The 20186-nt window shown below is 34.6% G+C and overlaps 2 protein-coding genes and 1 long non-coding RNA gene across 6 annotated transcripts in view; 1 reads left to right on the top strand and 2 right to left on the bottom strand.

Moving 5' to 3' along the window:
• Positions 1 to 20186, bottom strand: part of LOC126716080 (dynamin-2A) — a 105321-nt gene that overhangs the window by 16605 nt on the left and 68530 nt on the right. The window lies entirely within an intron of this gene.
• On the top strand, positions 971 to 2517 carry LOC126716086 (uncharacterized). Its single transcript, XR_007652004.1, has 2 exons — positions 971 to 1341; positions 1798 to 2517. It is a non-coding gene; the product is annotated as an uncharacterized LOC126716086 (long non-coding RNA).
• Positions 11523 to 17387, bottom strand: LOC126716081 (serine/threonine-protein phosphatase 7 long form homolog). 4 transcript variants are annotated; one of them, XM_050417053.1, is made up of 9 exons: positions 17077 to 17387; positions 15614 to 15718; positions 14503 to 14891; positions 14258 to 14380; positions 13515 to 14162; positions 13254 to 13417; positions 13089 to 13176; positions 12536 to 12970; positions 11523 to 12434 (listed from the first exon to the last, which is right to left on the bottom strand). In XM_050417053.1, exons 3-9 carry the CDS (start codon positions 14875 to 14877, stop codon positions 11655 to 11657), a joined length of 2613 nt encoding a protein of 870 aa, XP_050273010.1. In that variant the 5' UTR covers positions 14878 to 14891; positions 15614 to 15718; positions 17077 to 17387; the 3' UTR covers positions 11523 to 11654. The 4 variants fall into 4 exon arrangements, with proteins under 4 accessions (XP_050273010.1, XP_050273009.1, XP_050273008.1 ...); XM_050417052.1 differs by lacking the exon at positions 15614 to 15718; XM_050417051.1 differs by lacking the exon at positions 15614 to 15718 and having other exon boundaries at positions 14503 to 14881.

Below are 20186 nucleotides of genomic sequence, written 5' to 3'. Positions count from 1 at the left end.
AGGGCAGGGGGCAAAACTTAGCAATCTAGTTGTTATTCCTTTTCAATTCTTATTGGTAAAGATAATACTATTGGTGTTGCATTTATCAATGCGGTTGTGTTTGAATTTAATTGTCGAATTTCACCCAAGTTTTAGAACGCAGTGAAGGTTAAGAGTAAAGACCTGGCTGTAAGTGGGTGATCAACTGGATGTCAGTAATTCCATTTTTGGTGATTGGCCCCTTCCTATAATTTCATTCTTAAGCAATCTAGTCAAATAAACAAAAACGTGATTCCCCCAAAACTAAACTAAAAACACAAACACAATTAGTCTGTTTTTTGGATGATCATAATTTAAACCCAGACAACGATTCCTTTTTGTTTGCCTCCTAACCCAAAAACTATAATAACTATAAACAACTTTTGTCATCAGCTCTTGAAATCCTATCCAACAGTTAGCTTCACACTCTCACTCTCACGGTTCTCTCTAATCTGCTTATCCTTCTTCTTTTGAAGTTAGGCCAAGGCTTGATGGGCTTGGTCAAGAAACTATCCAAGAGAGAAGTCTAGAGGGGTTGTTTATTGGCCTATTGCATGATTTGTTTGCTACGTGTCACAAGGTTGTGCGCATATTTAGTGCTGCAGCAACTGTAACATAGGGGTACTTGTACAGCAACGCCATGGCTGATTCCAAAGTCAATGTTGCGGCAACTTCAAAGATTGTGTTGTATTTGGCAGGCCTAAGCAAAATGATTATAGAGAGGGCATTGACTGTAAGAAGTGCAGAGGCTAGTAACCCTGCAATTTCAGAAAAGGCTTGTGATCTATATGAGGCCACAGCCACATCCACAGCCACTGCTGGGTTTGGTACTGTTCCATCAGAAGAAAGGCCTAAATATTGAAGCCCTGTTCCAGAACTGAGAAAACAGATTGTAAACATAACTAAATAGCCCCCACACGATTTGAGAATGAAACACACTTTATAATTTTCAAGAAAAGCAGTGCACCTGCCAGGGCGTATGAGCAAAACTTGTATGGCTGCGGAGAGGGTCACCCCAACAAAATAGTAGATGATGTGAGCATAAGTACCATGAATTCCAATTGTGTAAGCATACAATTGGCTATCGGTAAATATGCTTAAAGCACACAGAAAGCTTACCAAACCAATAAACAACCAGAACCTCCGACCCAGCTCACCTGGGGTAGGGTATTACTATTAACAGAACGTGCGTTGGGACTAGCCGTAGTGATATTCATTCAGCACTGGATTATGCTTAACTCTTCTTGGCAAGGGTTGATCAGAAGGCGCTTTCATAGAGACAGGATTCATGAGAAAATACACAGGTTATAGAAAGAGAGAAAGGTTTGGGCTCGGAACTTGGTTAGTTCTGATACATATATATACAAGCTCTTCGCCCTTAAGCCTTAAGGCATGAAAATGTTTATTTATTTAATTGTTTTTTAATACAAACTCTTCGACCTTCTTGAGCCTTAAGGAGTGAAAATGAAATTTTGTTAAAAAAAATAGAAACTCTTCGCCCTTAAGCCTTAAGGAGTGCAAATGATTTATTTTTTAATACAAACTCTTCGCCTTAAGCCTTAAGGAGTGAAAGACCGATCCCAAGGTCGGTGCGCAGTTAGTAAAAAAGTCATAGCGTTAAGCTTACAATGATCGGTGGTGCTGGTATTAATGGTGGATTTTGGTGGGAGTTATTTACAACAAATAATATTTTATTAACCCACACGCCCAACCTCTCACACACGCGTGAATGAAGACCCAAACTTTCTACCCTATCTCATCTCGTTCTCTTTCATGCAGAATGGCAGAAACAACGCAGCTCCCACACGCCCAACCTCTCTCTGTTTCTGCCTCTTATCTCACTGCCTCTCCCTCACGCAGCCAAGTAGATGCCACCATCGCCCATGCTCGGATTTGTGGGTTTGGATTGGCCGTGCTCCGATGGCTCGATTGGGCCCGATTGTGGGTTTGATTTTGCAGTGATGTGAGCCTGATTTGGTGGGTCTCAGTGCTAGTGGGTTAATCAGGTGGGTCTCAGTGCTAGTGGGTTTTGGTTGTGTTTGTATCGGTGGTGCCGGTTTTAATGGTGGATTTTGGTGGGTTTTAATGGTTTGATTTGGTGTTTGTGTTTGGTGTTTGTATCGATGGTGCTGGTTTTAATGGTGGATTTTGGTGGGTTTTAGTGGTCTTATTTGGTGTTCGTATTGGTGTTTTTATCAAATTTTGGTGTTTGTATCGGTGGTGCTGGTTTTAATAGTTTGATTTGGTGGTTTTTTTTTTTTTGTGGTGGGTTGTTGATAACGGTGGTTGTCGTTGTCGTTGTCGTTGTGGTAGTGATTTTGTTTTGGGTTTTTGGTTTTGCAGTGGGTTGTGGCCGTCACAGTGATAGTGGTGGTGGTGGTGAAAGGGTTGTGGTGGCTAGTTGCTGTGAATTTTTGTGGCGGAAGTTTTATTTTATTTTAATAAGATGTTTATATTATTTTAATGAGATGAATGTTAAAATAGAGTCTTTGATGTTGAGTGTTTTGTAAAGTAAGTTGTTAAAATAGATAAAGTTGTTTTTTAAGCTGCTAAAGCTTTATTTTATAATTTTCTTACTGTGAATGCTCGTATGCAACCAAAAGTAGCTACGTACTGTATCTCTAAAGGTAAAATATTTAGATATACCTTCACTATTGTAGTGCACTTTTTGTATTTTGGTGAACCTAAAATAGCAATATAGCTATTTAGCTTCACTAATGCTAGTGCTCTTACAATTTACAAATGTGCAGGCCAAAACGGCCAAATACAATATTTGGCCAAAATATTGTTACGGTGGCACTTGCTAACTTAGATAATTTTAACTAAAAAATGTCACCTGAAACTGGAGTTTGTCAAACTCGAGTTCCTTGTAATGTGTTACTTGAATTTATAAAACTTGAGTACCATAGAATTGAGATCCATATCTCTAAAACTGAGATCCTTGTCTTTAATGGCATGTTGAACTAAACATAACCATATGTTTATGTTTATGTTTAACCACTACCGAATCATCTAACTCCAAAATATTTTTCCTCAACTCTAACGCTTAAAATTTGTTTTATATAATATAAAAAAAATTTATTCAAAACTGTAAAATTCTAATCCAGAATCTAATTCATTAATTACTGCTGCAATTTAATTCTTTAATTTTGGAGTACTTAGTGTATTTTCATTTGTTTTTATATTTACTAAGTTTATTGGCACAATATTTGGTGTTCTTGCGATACTAAGACTTGGGAAGAAAAAGTTGTTGCTATTTTCATTTGTCTCCATTATGAGTGCAATGGTACTTTATGGGTTCCTTTTTGTGCCCAAAAATCTAAGCCCAAAATAGATCCAAAATCCATACAAGTACGTAGACATGGCAATACGGGTCAGAATTTTCTGACTCGAACCTGATTTTTTTTACTCGAAGTAAAAACGGGATGATTCATGACCTGACCTGATTTTTTTGCGGGTCAACCCGACCGACCCGGATAACCTATGACCCAACCAGTTAAAAAAAAATTCGCTAAAAAAATATTTAAATTACGTCCTGATACTAGGTGCATAAAGCACAAAGTACCAAAACTAATAATCAATATATTACAGAGAATGACTATTTTATTCATCAAAACCAATAAGAGCTAGCTAGCCTAGCTTCAGTGCTTGCCAATTGCCATGAGACTGACAACACGTTACACAAGGGCCAAGGCTGTCAAGAGTCAAGACAACCATTAAAAAAAAAAAAAAAAAATCTCATTCAGTTGAACTGTAGTCCATTGTCCAAAGCCAAAGGCACAAACAAATGAACAATTCACAAACGGTAAACCTGAAAGTTGAGTTAAACCAAACCACAAAGCTTCCTTTCCCAGTTCCTCTACTCTTTCTCTTGCGCCTCCGGCCTCTGCCCTTCTTCACACTTTTTTAGTTTCACAGAAAGTAGTCAAAGCTTGTGCTTTTGCCCTTCTCTACTGCTCAGCAGCCTCTACTTTCTCACTTCTCTCAGTTCTCTGTCTCTCGCCACCCACAGGCCACACAGCCTCTCTCGCCACTTGCTGACCCATTTAAGAGGAGCACAATCACAAATCATCAACTATGGTGAAGGTAAGTTAAATCATTTTCATCATTCTCTTAAATCCCTAAATGTTTTTAGTTTTTGGATTGATTTTTTAATATTATGAATTTATGATTTAGCAATAATAATATAGTATACTGCTCTGCCTCTACTAACTTTATATTTAATTGTTTGTGTTTGATTGTTGGAAAAAATGAAAATGTCATTAACTCATTGTCATTTGGATGAATGTCTTATGTTCACAGTTTCTTTAGATGGTTTAAATAGACCAGAATTTTAATTTTAACTATATATTTTTCTTTGATAATTAGAGTACAGTGGCTTCTTCGGTTGTAAATTTGGAAAGTGATAATGATGCTGTAATTATGGATACTTCTACTAATCCTTCACCATCTTTAAGAGTTAATTCAAAATCAAAGTTTAAGAAACCAAAAAGAGTTTCAGGGAAAAATAACAAGGAAAAACGTCACACTTCTATGGTTTGGATTGAATTTGTGAAATTACCTATTGATGAAGAAGGGTTAAGTAAGGCTACTTGTCAATGGTGTGGGAAATTTTTTTTGGTGGATAGTCATCATGGAACATCAAACTTGCATTGCCATCTTCTCAAATGCTTAAAACGAAATGAAGTAAAATAAGATGGTGAAGAAGAGGGTAGGGTGTTACAAAACAAGATAACTCAAGAAGAGTTTTGTGAAATGTTAGTGGAGGCTATTATTAAACATAATTTACCATTTAGCTTTGTTGAGTATGAGGGCATTAGAAAAGTTTTTAGCTATCTAAATTCAAATGTTAAACATATTTCTAGGAATACTTCAAAAGTTGATGTTCTAAAACTTTACAAGAAAGAGAAGAATGATGTTAAAAATAAGTTGAAATCAATTCCTGGTAGAATATGTTTGACTTTGGATTTATGGATCTCTGTTACAAGTGAGGGATATATTTTTCTTACGACATATTATGTGGATGAGAATTGGGAATTGAAAAACATCATCTTGAATTTTTGTCATATGCCACCTCCACACACGAGAACTCTTTTATCGGAGAAAATTTTAAGTTTCTTGGAAGAATGGGGTATTGAGAAGAAAATATTTTCCATTACTTTAGATAATGCATCTAATAATGATATTGCCAAGATTTCATAAAGAAAAAGCTTAATGAGGGGGGTTTATTGTTATGTGATGGTATCTTTTTCCATGTGCGTTGTGGTGCTCATATATTGAATCTTATTGTTCAAGAAAGATTAAAAGTAATAGATGACTCGGTGATTAAGATCCGAGAAACTATGAAATATTTTAAAGGATTATAGAGTAGAATGTGCAGATTTGATGAATGTGCCAAGATAGTTGGTATGAAGAGAACAAAGGGTTTACGTTTAGATGTGTGTACAAGATGGAATGCAACATATGACATGATTGACAGTGTTATGAGATATTGTTCTGTGTTGAATCGTTTAGTAGAGGAAGATGATAATTTCAAGCATTGTCCATCAAGGGATGAATGGAATAGAGTTGAAAGGATAACTCGGTTTTTGAAACCTTTCAATCATATTACAACTCTATTTTCTGGAATTGATTACCCTATAGCAAATCTATATTTTCAAGGAGCATCTCAAATTGAATTGCTCTTACTTGAAGAAATGGAGAGCCAAGATTCATTTATTAGTAATATGGTAGAATAGATGAAAGTTAAATTTGACAAATATTGGGATTGTTATAGTGTGGTGCTAGCTTGTGCCATTGTTCTTGATCCAAGGTATAAGTTGGATTATGTGGACTTTATTTTCAAGAAAATAGAGCCAATTGAGCACATTGCTGAAATGAAGGTGGAGAGCATTGAGACTACATTGTATAAGTTTTTTTCAGAATATGAATGCCTTAAGCCTATGGCCACTACAAATGTTTCATCTTGTGTTGGGAGTTCTAGTCATACTAGCAGTGCTGTGGATGATCTTGATGATGATGAAGATAAGGAAGATGATGTAAGTGAATTGCATTTTGTTTGGTATATGTTGTGCTATGTTTTTTTAATAATAAAGATTGTAATGTTGTGTGGTATTATTTTTCACTGTAATTTTTTTTAATGAAGATCATTATGAAAGTGGTCGTGGTGCCAAAACAAAAAAATCTCAGTTGGACTTGTATTTAGAAGAGCCTAGACTCAACAAAAAGAAAAATTCAAAGATGGAAGTTCTCTCTTGGTGGAAAGAGCATTACAATTGGTTTCCAGAGCTCTCTTTAATGGCACGGGATCTCATGAGCAGTCCAATAATCACTGTTGCTTCTAAATCAAGTTTTAGCACTAGGAAAAAAAAATTCTTACTCCGTATCGATCATGTCTTTTACCTGAGAATGTGGAAGCTACGTTGTGTACTAAAAGTTAGCTATATGGATTTGAAGGTAATTTAAATTTTTTTATAGTCATAATTATACAATATTAATTCTTTATTGATTTGCTTTCATGGTACATTAAGTTATATTAAAATATTGTATTGTAGATGAAGATGCTGACGAAATTGGCCAACTTGGGCTACAATTTGCAAGTATGAATATTTGCAGTGCTGAATCTGCTACCAACATTGAGTAGATTGAGATTGAGGTGTAATTCTTATAAAATATTTATTTATTCTTCTTTACTTAATATGTTATATTTATTTTAATTTTTTTTTGTTTAGTTTATCTTTCTAAGTAATCTAACTTTACTATTATTTTAAATGCAACAGGAATATGTGCACTTTGCTGGCTTACTTGTTTTGTTTGTTTTAAGATCTATCTCTTTTTGAAGATGTAAACTTGTAATTATATGTATTTTGACAGTGAATTATTAACATTGAAGACTTTTTCCATCATGAATTTATGACTATAAATAATTTTTGTCATGCTCAAAACTATCAAAATTGGAAGGATATTAACAAGTGGCATTAAGTGCAATTTATTTGCTTAATTGATTTTATTCATTCTCTCTAAAAAAATTGTCATTGATTTGTTTTTGTAATTGAAAAAAAAAAAAAAAAAACTTGTTTGAAAAATATGGGTAAACCCGACCCGCGACCCATTTGACCCGACCTGCCCATTTTGCCATGTCTACAAGAACGTACTAGTATTTCATTTGCCCAGTACATATCGGCAATTGGTCCAATCTCTTGCTCAACTTACATGAACAAGGGTTATGGATTATGCCTTTTTAAAATACATTATGTAAGTTTCATTTTTGTCTACTTTATTATTTTGTTCTTCTATGCTAAATATATTTATTTGTTAACCCCTTCTTTATTATTGTTTGTCAGTATCGTACTTTGGGCTTCTGCATATCCAATTCTAAAAATGCAAGTCACTTCTATTAGAAAGGAGGTCATGTGTATTACGATACGGGTTGTCCAAAAAAATATGGGACAGTTCCCTGGATTTTGAGCATAGAGTACTGCACAACAAGATATAGATATGTGAGTGGAGGAGTAACAACATGTATCAATTCGGGATCGGCCTTCTTGATTCTCGTGATTTTCAGAAAAGTTGGTGACAAATATAACCATATGTTTATGTTTAAACATAACCATATTTTTACATTTAAGTTTAAACAATAAAAATATTTTTTCTCAACTCTAAAGTTTAAAATTTTAAAACACAATTATTCAAAACTATAAATTTTAATCCAGAATCCAATTCATTAATTATTGTTGCAATTTAATTCTTTAATTTTGGAGCACTTAGTGCATTTTCACTTGTTTTTATATTTGCTAAGTTTATTGGCACAATATTTACTGAACAAAGAACTTTTATTGAAATTGGACACTTTGAATTACAACACTTTACAAGCACCACTATTACACTGATGCACACATGGCATAGCTTCTTACAATTCACCCGCTAGCTTTTTATTTATTACACTCACTCACCAAATACACTTGCACACACCTGACACCTTACTTCTAGACAGCTACACACTATAACTTTTACAGTTTGTTTGGTTGTAATTAGGGGAAAGGAAGAGAAAGGAAAAGAGAGGGGGAAAGGAAAGAAAAAGAAAGGGAAGGGAAGTTTCCTTAGATGTGTTTGGATACAGGAAAGAATTTCTCATACAAAATTTGTTTGATTTATAAAGGAAAGGGAAAGGATGTATGTGTATTTTTACATTTATGCCCTTATTTGAATTTCCTATATAAAGTAGTGTTTGAATTTTGAAATTTATTTCTTAAAAGGTTAAGGATATTTCAATAAATTCATTTGCTTTATTTTAAAATCAATCCACGATCATTTCAGCTATCCCTCCTTATCCAACCTTTTTGGGAGGACACAAAAATGTGGGCTCCTAAGAAAATCAATCACTCAATTTACATTGATCATTTCCATCCTAATCCCTTCTTTTCTCTCCTCTTCCCTTGTTTCCAAACAAAGTGTTAGACTTGGTGCTTTTAACACACTACACTTCACTTCACAAGTCACACAGCATGGGCATCATCCTATCTATATATACTTGATGTGTGTCAGTTAAGAAACCGACTTGAAGCTTCCAACTCCATCTTTTATTGGTAGTAAAATAATGTCTTTTACCTACCTTTTAGACATCTTGTAAATTTGTGGCTGAGATTAAATTATGTAGCGCAGCTGTAGAGAATTCTGGAGAGAGAGATTAAGAGAAAAACACTAGAAATTTCTAGAGAGAGACAATGCTTGATTTTTAACATGGCAACTTACCAAAGTGTCTGAATAGTTTCCTTTTCTTTAAGTCTATTTCTTTTCTTCTTTTCCTTCAACTTTTCTTCTTCACTTCCGCGCATAAGGCCACATCTCTGACATGAAGTAAAGCTTGTGAGATAGGTTCTTTAAATGAGTCTTTGACTTGTCTACTCTAATGACCGCACTTGCTCCTGAGGGATGGTGTGGTTTGATTGATTTCAACTGAGGCTCGAGTAAAGACAATGAAATGGGAAAAGAAAAGGAGAGGTATAGAGGCATACGAATTTGAGCTTATTTCCCACTTGTTCAAATTTTAAAAGGAACTCGAGCTTCAAGGGCTCGAGTTTCATATTACAGGGAATTCGAACTTTTAAAACTCGAGTTTTATGTGGACTTTGAATTTATAAAATGCCTTATCAACTTTTGCCACCGTGGTATATTGCTAAATATTTTGCAAATAATGGTAGATTGCTAAATATTTCAACCAAAGATTGTATTTGGCCATTTTGGCATAAAGAGGCATGCATAGACTTTCTCTTTAATTTTATTTAAATCTATAATATGAAAAATTACAATATTGATTTTTTTTTTTTTAGTGAAAAAAGTGCTTTTTTTTTTTTAATAATTCAATAATTGGAAGAATGATGATTTAATTATTTGCACCCCAGTTCTCTTAATAAATTGATTTTTTTTAGGTTGGAAATTGGATTAACAATAAAGATATTGTATACTTTTAAACTTGAGGTTAATCATTCAAGTTTTGATTATAATTATATTACTTTTTTTTAATGCATTTGACTTTTATCTTGGTGTGCATAGACAAAGTCTCACACACACTGGGTAATTACATGAATGAATCATTTAGATAAGATGTTGGTTGGAGATTTTAAACAAGATTATTAGTTAAACTTTCATATATTTGAGCTTAGGTTGATAGATTCTTAATAGATATTGGATTTAATTGTAACGACCCATATTCTCATGTCATGATATTGTCTACTTGCCCAACAAGCTGCATGGTTTTGTTCATCCTCATGTCATATGACAGTAAAACACAACCTCATGAGAAAAGGCCTCATAACTAGACCATAACTTTCACTCAATTATCTCAAGTATTAAACTATTTGTTTTATTTATTTTCTTTGTAATGATCATAAGATAAAATAATATAACTTTTGAAACAAGTTAAATAATCCATCGTTCTAACTCTAGAAATTAATAAAATTAAGGCTAGGTAATGCGGGTATTACATTAGCTCTTGACTAGATTATTTATCAAACAGGACTACTAATCAAACAAACTAAACCGCTTTCACATTTATCGTCCTACTGATAAATTTAAGAGAATGATATTGCTCTTGTGAAGTTTTAAAACCGAAGTGTTCTTTTGACTTTAGGCCACTAGTTTTCTATTTGTCTCATCCAAGAAAAGGTGAAATAGCGATTGAACGTAGACAAAGGTAAACTTTGAACTTAATATACACTCTTTCAAGTTTTAACCAAAGTTATTTTTTGGGAGGTAAACTTTGAACTTAATATACACTCCTTTGAGTTTTAACCAAGTTTTTTGGGAGCGGGGGGTGTTAACAAAGGTGTCTAAATCTCTTTGAGTATTTGACTATTCCCTTGAGTACACAGTTGTCATAAAACCAAAAAGAGTAAACATTAGGTCCGGATCTGGTTCTTTTATGCCACCAATAATAATGCGCCACGTTATCCAATAACTTTAAACTTAATAAACCTTATTACACACGATTATAACCCACAAAATATCCCAAACTCAAGTGTATTCTTCTCTGACGTTTGAAATCAAAACTCTAAGCTTAGAGTCCATAGACTCTATGATGTGACTATTTAGTTCTCAGTAAAGCTACTTCTTGATTGATGAATCTACTATGGTAAGATTCTTAGGTGATTTTCTCTGACGTTTGAAATCAAAACTCTAAGCTTAGAGTCCATAGACTCTATGATGTGACTATTTAGTTCTCAGTAAAGCTACTTCTTGATTGATGAATCTACTATGGTAAGATTCTTAGGTGATTTTTTTTGAGGTTGCTTTATTAAATGGATTTTACTAACGTGTGCAAAATTTTGGAAATGGTCCGGTTAATGTATGCTCTAATAAATTCATTTTTGGACAAGTTTTATTGGAAACTGAAAAAGTTGTCAAAACTTTTCAATTTCTGATAAAACTTTTTTACTCATAAACTCTAGGTAAGGGGTGACCCCAAGATGTTGCTGTTTTGAATTAGGACATCATGGGTCTATACAGATTTTAGGAATCACTAGGCCAACCCCACCCCTGCATTCACTCTTTTAACCAAGCCTGGAACATAGAAAATGATGCTGCAAGATATGGATTGTTTGCAAAGTTCCTAACTAAACCAAGCGAAAATAAGTGTCCTGCCGCCCTAAACCTCCCTTCTTCAAAAGTTATATATTTCATCAGTAAGGCTTCACTATAAAAGTCACCAAAACTGAATTCCATTTTCTTTTGAGGAGATCCTGGAGGGCCACAGGTTCCCTAACTATTGTCTTCTGCATATGTTGCAGAAGTGCTTCTGATGCATACTCATTGCTTCACAAACAAAACCCGTTGTGATACTTCCGTTTTCACAACCTAAAAATATGAGTCAATATATATATATATATCACATAATTTCCTTTTCTCACAAAAGCTAAAAATTGACACTCCAATGAAGACAAAGATGAGCAAGAAGTCATGGAGTATACAAGGAAGATGGACATGGAATTTAAATGGACATGACGAAAGGAGTTAAACGTGGATGGAATTTAAAATAAACATGACTAAAGGAGTTATATGTACATTACTACTCAGTAATTATGCTACACTAATAATATATTCCAAAATGTACCAATACCCCTCCCTCCATAAACATAAAATTAGACGTGCTTGGACTTCTTTTGTGGTCTGTTCAAATCTCTAGACTCCTCAGTAAGTTCTGCCAACTTCTCCATAGGGCCATCTTGTGGTTGAGTTGTGGCTGTATCCACCCATTTCTCATACTCTAATAGGTGCATTGGCTCTGAGGATGGTGGTGCTACTGTTTCTACCTCTTTCTCACCCTCTAGAAGGTATGTTGGTTCTGATGGTGGCGGTGATGCTGTTTCTACCTCTTTCTCACACTCTAGCAGGTGTATTGCTTCTGATAGTACTGTTGCTGCTTTCTCTACCACTTTCTCGCCCTCCAACACATAAATTGACTTTTCTGGTGGTGCTGCCTCCTTTTGATTCAGGTATGATGGTCCTTCTGAATCATCATCATGTGATGAAACAGCTTCTGGTGCTGCTGCTACTGGTGGTAAAAATGACTCTGACAAAGCTGCTGCAACTGCAGCTGTGTTTGTGTGTGGTCTGCCTCGTCCTCTACCTTTACTTTTGCCTCTGCTTCGTCCTCTTGTTGATGGAGCCTTAGTTGTGGTTTGTGTTGTTGCTGGTAGAGGTGACACCTCCTCATGGGTGAGGCGTAATGAGCCCTCCATATTATTTGTATATGGAAGACAAGATGCTGGTCTTGTTTCAAGGTGCCGGGTCTCTCCAATCATCTGTAAGACACGGATGCACATGGTTTGGATATCTTTCATTGCTCGCATTGCACAGTCACTAGTGAAAGCACCAAGTATTGTAGTGCATTGGTTATGGATTGCAGTCAAGCTCTGGACCTGTCATTCCAAATACAGATACCTTAACAATTTTGACTCAGGTATTTTCAGTGCACATCAAAATAAAAACTAATCACATAATAGTTTTGACAAATTCTTACTAGCAGATGTGTTGTCCCACTTGAAGGCTGAAATCGCATATGTGGTCTTTGAGTGAGAGGAGTAATCAAACGACGTGTGATTTTACGATACCACTCCATGTATGGATCATGATAATGCATTGGGTGCTCCTCTGACTCACCCACTGCAATACTCTCTTCACAAGCCTCCCACAACTGTATATATCGTCCATGATATGATCGCCAATCATAGTGATGTCTTCCTCGTCTGTCGATTGAATGGAGTTTCACCTCTGTATCACAAGGTTTAGGAATTCCTTGATGGAGACCAAATTGTCGCAGAACTCGATCAGGACGATGCCACTCGACAACATCAAAGCAGATTAGTGGAGCAATTGTTTGCCACACATGCTGGTCTTTTACACATACCTCTGGTAGTAAAGCAAGTCGCTCAGTAGTGTATGGCTGCCATATCATCTAAGATTGAAAACAAGCTAAATCAATGTTTCAGACACAAGCAGGCACACATAAACTTGCACCCATCGCATGATAAAGTGTGTATTATATCATAAATTAAAAACTTAATAAAACTAACCTGATCATCTGTCTGTTGATCAAGTTGGTCCCTGTAAAATATTAATGCTCTAAGAGGATTGTCTCTACGAATTACAGGAGCCCTCCACCTAAGGCAAGAGGAATAAATTTAAGCCCAATCAAAGGTATAGTAACATATACATTAATTCAATAGCTTAACACATACCTGCATCCTAATGGATCTGTAGGCACTTGCTCTTCATGTGTTGCTGCATCCCCTACAACTAGTGCAATGTTCCCTACATCCTCACTATCTGGTACAACTGGATCCCGCACTCGGCCACCAAGTCTCTCAGGACGACCAATATGTAATCGCTCCCATGCCCATAACTGTAGTGAAGTAATTTGTAGAGGTAAGAGCATATAAAATTACAAACACACAACTATAAAAGGAAGCATACAAAGGAATATATACTAGTATGAATACCTGCAGTAATATAAGAGGGCCAGCAATCTCATTAGCCCCTGCTTTACTAGCTCGACAAAGTTCACGATATAAGTATGCCAGTACAGCACTGCCCCAACTCAATTGTTCAATATATGAAAAATCCCTCAACAGAGGCAAGAATATCAACTGGACATCTGCTCCAGATTTATCTGTGAAGAGAAAACCACCTATCAAACCTAAGATATATGCCCTAGCATAACGCTGCAACGTTAGATCATCAGCATCTGGTGGAGGCTTATGGAAACGAGATCGTAACCAACTAAGCTTAAGTGCTGAACCATGAAGAACACTACGATCTGGTCTGACCCCTAAGAGCTCCTCGCAGAGATCATCCCATTGGAGATCACCATTACCAGTCACCACATGACCATTTATTTGAAGACCTAGAAGCAATGCTACATCCTGCAGAGTGACAGTACTCTCACCCACAGTAAAATGGAAAGTGTGAGTTTCCTGTCGCCATCTCTCAACCAATGCAGTGATTAGGGGCCAATCAATCTGTATAAATCCAATCCTGTATGCCCCATAAAAGCCAGACTGGATGACAAACCGACGAATACGTGAATCCAATTGCCATTCCCGCATCATTGTAGCCAACCTCTGTCTACATGTCAGGACACCAGGATCCTGCAGGGAAGTACATCAGTTACAGATTTTTATATTGTGACACAAAATGCAGTTTTTCTTCACAAGCAATAAACAGACTAATAAGTAAAACTAACCTCTCCTTCCCATATGGCTGCAGATCTATGTTGGTTTTGCAGCACAAGCACTGTATTGTCCACTGGTCCTGGATCCAGAAAGCTGTCAACTTGGGCATCACGAGTGACTTTTTCTACTGGTGTCTACAAAACAGAAAATATAAACTCTATAGACAAATTCAGATGACAAGCAAGACAACAGACCACCAAGGGAGAGCCAAGCATAGTGTATGAACTTAAAACAAAAGAATATTCTTGAAACTTACTTGCTTATTGGCGTGGGCCGGCACAGTGACATTTACTTGATTTTCAATGGGCATTGGTACTCTTTCCAAATACAACTCCATGCAGTTCGTTCCAGGTTGTCGTGCCACATCAAACATGATATCAATAGACTCGTCATCATCTATTGGCACAGGAATGTATTCCCTACATGCTGGATACCTGCAAGTGATCTTCAGTTTAACCTGGTGTTTGTCAAAGCCGCTAACCCCATAAACTGTATCCAGCAACTCATTATATGTAATCCCATAGTTGACTCTAATCGGTTTTGGTGTAGCACCTTCATAAGAAATTCCATGTGGTCCACTTGTAATCCTCCCATTCCAATAACACATTAGTGTAACACCCTGTCTGGCCATCTACCTACAAGTCACTAATTTAGTGACGGAAAATTACAATTATCATCTGGATTTTTATAATATAAATCAAGAACTATTCATCCAAAATGAGAATAGGAAATTTTTGAAAATACTAAACCACCAAATATTATGATTTCTTGAACACCTTAGCTGAATCCAATGTAATAACTCTTAAAATAGTTGTCTAGTTTCTTAGAACAGTTGATGATTCAACATAATGAATTACATCCTCCAAACTATCCCTCTAATCAATAATGTTATTTTAGAAGCTTAATTCACCTAAAAACTTAGTAATCTGGCTGATCCTTCAGTAGTGTGACACCTATTTGAATCATTCTCTGTGTATCAGTTCTGATATATCTAGCAATTATCCAGCTTCTTAGCAATCAGGTACTTACATATCTTGTGGTTATAAGAAAAGACTACAAAATAAAAAATAAAAAAGCATGAAAGGTTTTGCAGAGTTCATGAGATCATTATACTCTGTATCAACGTGTGACATAAAAACCAAAATAACTGAAGTTAATTAGTCATTTATTTGCTAATTGGATTAAATACGGTATACAACTCAAGCTTCCATGAACTATTTACATTTCTCATTATTTAATACACACACACACACACACACACACACACACAACAAACATGATTTTTAGTGCTTCATGATAGAAGTGACGCATACGCTCTTCCTTCTTTTAATCTTTAAAACAATAAAATGCCAAATGTATCCACATACAAGTATTGTTGCCTGAATTCTCAAACCTCGCAAGGTAACGGCCATTACCAGCAGAGAACTCCAATACTCCCAGCAAAAAAATCCACTAGTTGTTAAGGAACAATACTGATGGAGTAAGATAACTATAATAAATTTACTAACAAAAAAAATCTCAAATATGTATGACAGACAAATAAATGAAGCATCATTAGAAAAGAAAAGAAAATAAATAAATAAAACCTTTCCTTGTTAAATATGACTACATAAAGTTCACAAATCATGGCATAATGGTTACATTTATATAAGATCAAAGGAAAAACCAAACAAGAAAGAAATGAAAGGGTAAAAGGAAGCTAAAATAAAGGAAAAAAGAAATGTAATAATCTAGGAGACGAACAATTACAAGTTTTAAAAATATATCAAAAAAGGAAGACATGGCGAATCTTGAGATGAAATTTAAGGTCAAAGACCAGCAACAATAATTCCAAACATGAAAAGGACTGAATTAAGATCTACGTGTAATATAAAATCAACCACAGAAAGACTAATGCAAATATAAAAGTTTCAAATCATAACATGACCTATGACTAAAATGGTATCTGCATTAGGATTTACAGGGGAAAAAAGATGCAAATATTAGGCACAAATTACATAAGAAAGCGCAGGAAGTAGTATGTATTTCTGCATTGCTTACTGTAACATCATGAATTAGCAGCAACAGTAGCTGAAAATCAGTATGATATGTTTAACAAGATGTCAACCACATGCTGATGTTGATAAAACACTAATTCAAAAAAGGATAAAAAAGACATAAATTACCAATTAAGATGTGCCAAGTACTGACAAATGCCATCCCTGACATTATTCTGTGCTGCTTATATGTGACACTTATAGTAGCAACAAAAGAACCCAGCAAAAGAATATATATATATATATATATATATATAGTAGAAATGAAAGAAAGATCTGCATACCCATGATGCACCAACCCAACTTATTTATAAAAAAATAAAGTTTTATTTTTTGATGATCCCACAAAATCCAAGTCTTTAGTTACCTCACACTGTTCAATGACAGTGTATAAGCTTTAAAGTAATTATCAGAATACAACATGTTATGATTTCTTGAACACCTTAGCTGAAATCCAATGTAATAAACTCTTAAAATAGTTGTCTGGTTTCTTAGACCAGTTAATGCTTGAACATAATGAATTGCATCCTCTAAAGCGTCCCTGTAATCAACACTGCTATTTTAGAAGCTTAAAGCACTTATAAGGCAATATCTAATTCACCTAAAAACTTAGTAATCAGGTACTTGCATAAAAAATAAAAAAGACCCATTTGAATTTATTTAAAGCTTTTTAAAGTAGAGCCCATTTGAATTCAATCAACAAGCTTCAACAAAAGGGAAAGTGCAAAAAAACATAGATTTTTACATATTCAGACAAACTAACAGTATGTAGATCTGGTTTTGTAGAACATTACCGTATGAGAATCTTTATGGAGCTGTGGTGTTTGATGATGATGTTTGTAATTTCTATTTCTTCAGATTGCTATGGAAAAAACTGAGAGAGAAAGAGAGAGAGAGAAAAAGGGGTTACATGATTTATCGAGAGAAACGCGGCGTGTTTTCACGTGTATCCGTTGGTCAATTTAAGAGAGGTCATCATAGCGGTTTCACGTTTTTTGTTTCTCGGCAACACGCCACACGGACTTGTGAACTTAAAAGGGTTTCACAGCACTTTTAGCGGTTTTAGATATATCTCAGCTTTTGAGGACGCTGATTAAAGTGGCAGTTTCTTTCCTCAAGGACAAAATACGATTAAAAAGACAAAAGTGGCAGTTTCCAGTTGCAAATTAATTATAATATTTAGAAAACAGTTTTCTAAAAACAAAAATCAGATGGCCAAAATATATTTGCAAAACAATTTCCACCAAGCTAGTATGAAATGAAATCTTTTTCCTAAAATATTGGGAAATAATTAAAAGGACAAGTGGTGACATACCAAAAATATCTAAATTATTTATAAATATATTTAAAGTGAGATAATAAGGTAGTAGTGTCAAATTCAAAATGTCAAATGATGAGATAAAGCAAGTTTTTTCAAACTATTTTGAAAGAAAACTTTATTGGAGGATTATTTTCATAAAACAAAAAACAAATAGTCACACATATGAATACTTTTGGTGGTTTTCTTTTTTTTTTTTTTAAATGAAAACAAAAATATCAATTCTCTGAAAATAAGCTATCTTAAGAAATAATTGCATGTAACCAAGTTTGGAAATATGTTTAGTATAAAATTTTTCAATATTTTCTATTTTCTATTTTGTGGATTTTTTTTTTTTTTTAATGGGGAGCAAAACTTGAGTGATTTCTTCTTATCAACCAACCAATCGAGAATAGACTTTGTCATTAATCTTTGTTTTTTTAGAAGAACTACATCATTAATCTAATTGTATTCTCCCTCCGTCCCACTTTGTTTGTCCTCTATTCCATTTTGGGATGTCCCAAAATATTGTCTTGTTTCTAAAAATAAAAGTAATTAATTTACTAATGTTCCTTTTATACCCCTATTAATTAACTAATTCAATTTTTTGATAAATTTATTTAAGGGTAGTTTTGGAAATTTATACATTTTTAAAAGATAGACAAGACAATAAATGATGTTCCCTTAAAAAGTTTGATTTTTCAAACAGGACAAACAAAGTGGGACGGAGGGAGTATAAAGTAGAAAGTACTTGCGCGCGCTCGCGCGCACGCACACACATATATGCAAATTATGGTGGCCAGTAAGGAAAATCCTATCTAGGTGGCACCATGTAATATCTCTCGTTAAGGTATTGTAAGGAGTCATAACTTAACTTTGGATACTTTCTTCTCAAAAAAAAAAAAAAAAAAAAAACTTTGGATACTTTCTTCTCAAAAAAAAAAAAAAAAAAACTTTGGATACTTCAATGTTGATTTTAATATCATGGGGTAGTGTAAAATGTAATTGACCTTTCGGAGAATTTAGTCATAACTTGACTTCGGATACATCAAAGTACCAATCATTACAAGTGAACACATTGGATGAGCCAAGATTTTGCCTTCAAGGATTCGAAGTCAAGCCATAAAACTTATGTACGATTAACAAATAATTGAAATTTAGTTTTATATTATAGAAAGTGTAAAAACCCAAATTAAAATGGCATTTTAATAGCAGCTTACTTTCAATTTCAAGTGATCATAAACACCTTTTAAAAAGTGATAATAAAATTTCATAGCTCCCCACATTAGTGTCTTTGAAAAAGACTAAATAGGACAAAGTGGATCGAATAAGACCGAATGAACCGCATATGACCAAAGTAGACAGAATGGACCAGAGCCAAAATGAACTGAATAGAACTAAATTGGACCTAATAAGACCGAAGTGGACAGAATAGACCGAATTGAACCGAAGTATACCGAAAAGACCGAATAGGACTAAAGTGGACAAAATGGATCGAAGTGGACTGAATAAGACATAATGGACCGAATAGAACCAAAGTGGATAGAATGGACCAAATAGAGCCAAAATGAACTGAATAAAACTAAATTGGACCGAACAAGACCGAAGTGGACAGAATGGACCGAATAGACCGAAGTATACCGAAAAAGACCAAATAGGACCAAACTGGACATAATGGACTGAATAGAACCAAAGTGGACATAATGGACCGAATAAGACCGAATAGGATCAATGTAAACTAAATAGAATCAATGTGGACCGAATAAGACCAAAGTAGACCGAATAGAACCTAATAAGGTATAAATGGACTGAATAGAATTGACGTAGACCAAAGTGTACAAAATGAACCGAATAAGAGTAAATGAACCAAACTGGGATCAAATAGGACCAAAGTGGACTGAAGTACACAACATAAATATAAGAGAAACATGTTTGTAGTGGTAAATTTTGGTTTAAAAATAAAATAAATAAAATAACAATGTTGTGAAACCTTCAAAGTAAGGTAGCAAATATAGATATAGAGTATATATGATATTAAGTTTTATTTATTATTTTTTATTTAAACGTGCAATTCATGCATCATAAATAAATGTAGGATATTCAATGTTTGGCACCTTATTGTCAATTTGGGTTTCGATGTATTTGGCATCATAAAAAGAGTGCACACAATTATTATTGTAGCTGAATTTTTGTTTGATTGCATGAGCTCTACGCATATTTGGCATGTGAAGATTGGATGATCCTCCAGTACTTGGTCATGATGTGTTTCTTCTTCTATATGTTTTGCTGATGCTTTCCAAGTTGGGTTTCTGATGGCTTGAAAGTTGAAACTACAACTAAAATATTGTTTAATTTTTTTTATGAGAGTTCTTGCTTCTTATATCGATGTATGGGTCAAGCTTAGCCTAATTCTTTTAATTGTATATGATATTTAGGAAAGTAAGCCGACAACACATCATTTACTGTGTCCTTTACTGTGAAGGAATTTGCGTTGCATACAACCATGTTTTGGAAGCAAGTCAAAAACTTGCACGTCACTCTAAGAAAAACAATTCCTAATAGAGTCTAAATACAAGTTACATATTGGGTATTAAATGAAATGGTTGA

Source organism: Quercus robur, chromosome 2 (assembly GCF_932294415.1).
Source record: "Quercus robur chromosome 2, dhQueRobu3.1, whole genome shotgun sequence".
NCBI lineage: Eukaryota > Viridiplantae > Streptophyta > Magnoliopsida > Fagales > Fagaceae > Quercus > Quercus robur.
This window is presented reverse-complemented; position numbering and strand designations above follow the sequence as displayed.

What these genes read in the sequence shown, in the direction of transcription:
- LOC126716081 (XM_050417053.1), bottom strand. Translation starts at nt 14,877, where the DNA reads ATGGCCAGACAGGGTGTTACACTAATGTGTTATTGGAATGGGAGGATT. An exon ending in ACAGATCCATTAGGATGCAG is followed by an intron (nt 13,177 to 13,253) that starts GTATGTGTTAAG and finishes CTCTTGCCTTAG; the next exon opens with GTGGAGGGCTCCTGTAATTC. An exon ending in GTGGGACAACACATCTGCTA is followed by an intron (nt 12,435 to 12,535) that starts GTAAGAATTTGT and finishes TTGGAATGACAG; the next exon opens with GTCCAGAGCTTGACTGCAAT.